We start from the raw sequence: 3,486 nt of genomic DNA on the forward strand, positions 1-3,486 counted from the left end.
CCTTTTACGTTATACTACGGACTAATAAATTCACTCGTCTCTTTTCTCCTTGCAACATGTAATGTCGGTGGCCTTTCGGCGATGGTAAAGATGTCAAGTCTAGGTGAACTTTCGTATCAATAATTGAGCTCAACCCGTACCCGCTCCATTCACATCCATGACGGAAAACTAGCTGAGTTTTATATGCAAAGCTAAGTGACATATGCAAAACTCTTTCAATCTTAATTCTAGATACACATGTATCTGGTGTCATTCACATGTATCTAGGATACAAATACATAGGAGGGTGGCGAGCGAGATGGAAGGAAGCCGAGCGAGATTTGTTATGTATCTCAGATACATGTGAATCCACTTGAATACAGTGTATCTAGAACAAATTACACCTAATTTTGACTTTATGTATCCCAAGATACATGCATCTGGACATATCGAAATATGGTAAGATTCATAATATTGCAAACTAAAATGTATCCAAGGAATTAACTTCTAAACTAGTGGGATTTATGTAAATTTTCCTAAGTTTTTATAATATATTTTATTTTTCAAAAAGTTTATGTTAAGTCAAACTATATCGTATAAATTGAGACGAAGAAAGTACTTTAAAACCCACTTTAACTATTGGAAGTTGGGACCTACAATGATTGGAATCAATGATTGCTGTATCATTATGATATTCCTTTTAGCTTTTGGGGCATTATATAAAGCTGACAAACCATTACCACCCAAAGACTCAAAGAAGAACCATTTCTTTCTCAATTCAACGCATTGTCAATTTGCCGCATTTTAATTCATATTAGGTACTTCCCTCCGTACCCCATTTTTGTCATAGCCATACAAACTCGATCCCGACTTATTTGAGACTGAGAAAAAAATATTATTTTATTTATTATGATTCGTATGATGAACTCTGCACAAATGTGCAAACAAGTAAGAAGGCCAAATTTGCTACAATTGCGAAATTTTCTTCCAAAGGACAAGATTGTGGTGGTCATGGGAGTCACCGGTGCCGGAAAATCAAAACTCTCTATAGACTTAGCCACTCAATTCAATGGAGAAATAATTAATTCCGACAAAATACAAGTGTACAAAGGTCTTGAAATAGCGACTAACAAAATAACAGAAGAAGAACGTTGCGGTGTACCACATCATTGCCTAGGGGTAATTGATCCTTACAAAGAATTCACCACCAAAAACTTTTGTAACATGGCTTCATTTACCGTTAACTCTATAACCAACCGCGGTAAACTTCCTATCATCGTTGGAGGGTCAAATTCATTCATCGAGGCATTTGTCCACAACAATAATTCATATAATTTTAGTACAAGGTACGATTTTTGTTTCCTATGGGTCGATGCATCAATGAACGTGCTAAATTCGTTCTTATACGAACGAGTAGATAAAATGGTGGATCAAGGATTGGTAGATGAGGTAAGACAAATGTTCAATCCAAAAAACACAGATTATACCAAAGGCATTCGTAAAGCCATTGGTGTCCCGGAATTTGACAGTTACTTTCGTGCTGAACTGTCAAATTCCGTGGACAGGCAAACTCGTGAGAGGATGCTAAAGGAAGCAATTACTGAAGTAAAGATCAATAATTGTATACTCGCAAGTAAACAATTAGACAAAATTAACCGATTAATTAACGTTAAAGGATGGAAAATCCATCGATTAGATGCAACTGAGGTTTTCAAAAAACAGAGGATAGCAGAGGAAAAAGAGGCAGAGGAAATATGGAAGAATATCGTGATGGGACAGAGCAGAAAGATAGTGCATAAATTTTTATACGAAAATTATAGGAATTCAATGGTTTATAAAAGTGATGGGACACCCATTATAGCAGCAGCATCTCAGTATTAAAAAGCGAAAAAAAAAAACCTAATCGTCTAAAACACATCTGAACTATCACTTTTTCACTAGTTTCATATTCATGTACATACTTAAACTATCACTCATTTGTATTAAAACACACCTCGATGCTGAGCTGGCATACATGTGTCAGCTCAGTATTGAGGTGTATTTTTAGTACAATGGTAGTGATAGTTTAGGTAGGTACATAGAACAATAAAAGAGAGTTGGAGTATGAAACTCGCGGTGAAAAAAGGATTTTGATGTATTTTTGACAATTAACTCGGAAAGAAAAAGAAGTTGTGTGCTTGCATTAATCTGAAGACTTTTTTTGTACAATAGTTGAGCATGATCACCAGTTTTGGGAGATAACATTTATATATGTCCACTACCAGCTAGCTAATTAGCAATCATATAGTTTATATTATTTTTCACTGATCACTATTGTAACTACATAAGTGTAACCCTTTTGGTCCAATAATAATTGACACATATAATAAAATATTTTTTTATGAATGGTTGTGGAATGTTTGCAAGTAGTTCTTTTATGATTAAGAAATAATTAATTACTACTCCTTTCTATTTTAAATTACATGTCTTAATTTAATTGCATTGTTTGGATGAAAATCGAAAAGAACTTTTGAATAGTATGCTATTAAACGGAAGGTGTGTATAACAAATTAAAAGTATGTTTTTGAATCTTGTAGTCGTACTATTCTTATAAGTTGGTATCATTTAACTTAACTTATTAGTAATATTAAGAGAGAAGTATTGAAAACACTCTTAAATTTGGTGCGGACTATTAGTTTTATTCCTGAACTATTGTCGGTCTTAAAAATACCATTTTACCTGACTAATGAAACTTAAATACACTCCGATTTTGCAACATGAGTGAAATACACTCCTAAATTCTCGCCAAATTTAGGAGTGCTTTCAACACTTATCTCGACTTTTTACTAAGAGTTGTCTCATGCTTCTACAAGAATTTGATATTGTTATGTCATGTGACAGATAAGAGGTGTATCTAAGTTTAGATAGTCAAGTAGAGGGATGTTTTAAAATTGGTAGTAGTTTGAAATCGAAACTAATAAATTACGCCAAGTTTAAGGATGTTTTCAATACTTCTCTCTAATAATAATAATAATAACAACATATCTATCACAAAAGCTGGAGGTGATAATTGCCTACTCTTAGGGTGTGTTTGGTATGAAGGAAAATGTTTTCCATGGAAAATGTTTTTCCTAGAAAATATTTTCTTGGAAAACAAGTGGATTTTTAACTTATTTTTTCATTTTTGATTGGTGAATGAAAATATTTCCAGAAAATATCTTTTATTTTTATCTTGAAAAACTACAAAATACTCTTTAGAAAAATAATTTCTGATCCGGTGGAGTAAAAATTGAAATTTTAAAAAGTTGAATTATTTAGAAAAAAGAAATTATGAGGGTGGTGGTTTGGGGATGCCTGGGATAGGGGTGGCATAAAAATCGAAATTTTTAAAATTTAAAATATTTTTCAAAAATAAATTTTAATTTTTTTTTTGACGGGGGAGGGGAGTGGCAGCAGGGGGTAGGGGTTGGGGTGGCATAAGAAATGAAAATTTTAAAAAAATTTGAACTATTTTTAAAAAGAAAATAA

The 3,486-nt window shown here is 32.8% G+C and overlaps 1 protein-coding gene across 1 annotated transcript; it reads left to right on the forward strand.

Moving 5' to 3' along the window:
* The first annotated feature begins 740 nt into the window (after positions 1–740).
* Positions 741–2,334, forward strand: LOC102579012 (adenylate isopentenyltransferase 3, chloroplastic-like). Its single transcript, XM_006355806.2, has one exon. It carries the CDS (start codon positions 889–891, stop codon positions 1,858–1,860), a length of 972 nt encoding a protein of 323 aa, XP_006355868.1. The 5' UTR covers positions 741–888; the 3' UTR covers positions 1,861–2,334.
* The last annotated feature ends 1,152 nt before the right edge of the window (positions 2,335–3,486 follow it).

Source organism: Solanum tuberosum, unplaced genomic scaffold (assembly GCF_000226075.1).
Source record: "Solanum tuberosum cultivar DM 1-3 516 R44 unplaced genomic scaffold, SolTub_3.0 scf00207, whole genome shotgun sequence".
In the NCBI taxonomy this organism is placed as follows: Eukaryota; Viridiplantae; Streptophyta; class Magnoliopsida; order Solanales; family Solanaceae; genus Solanum; species Solanum tuberosum.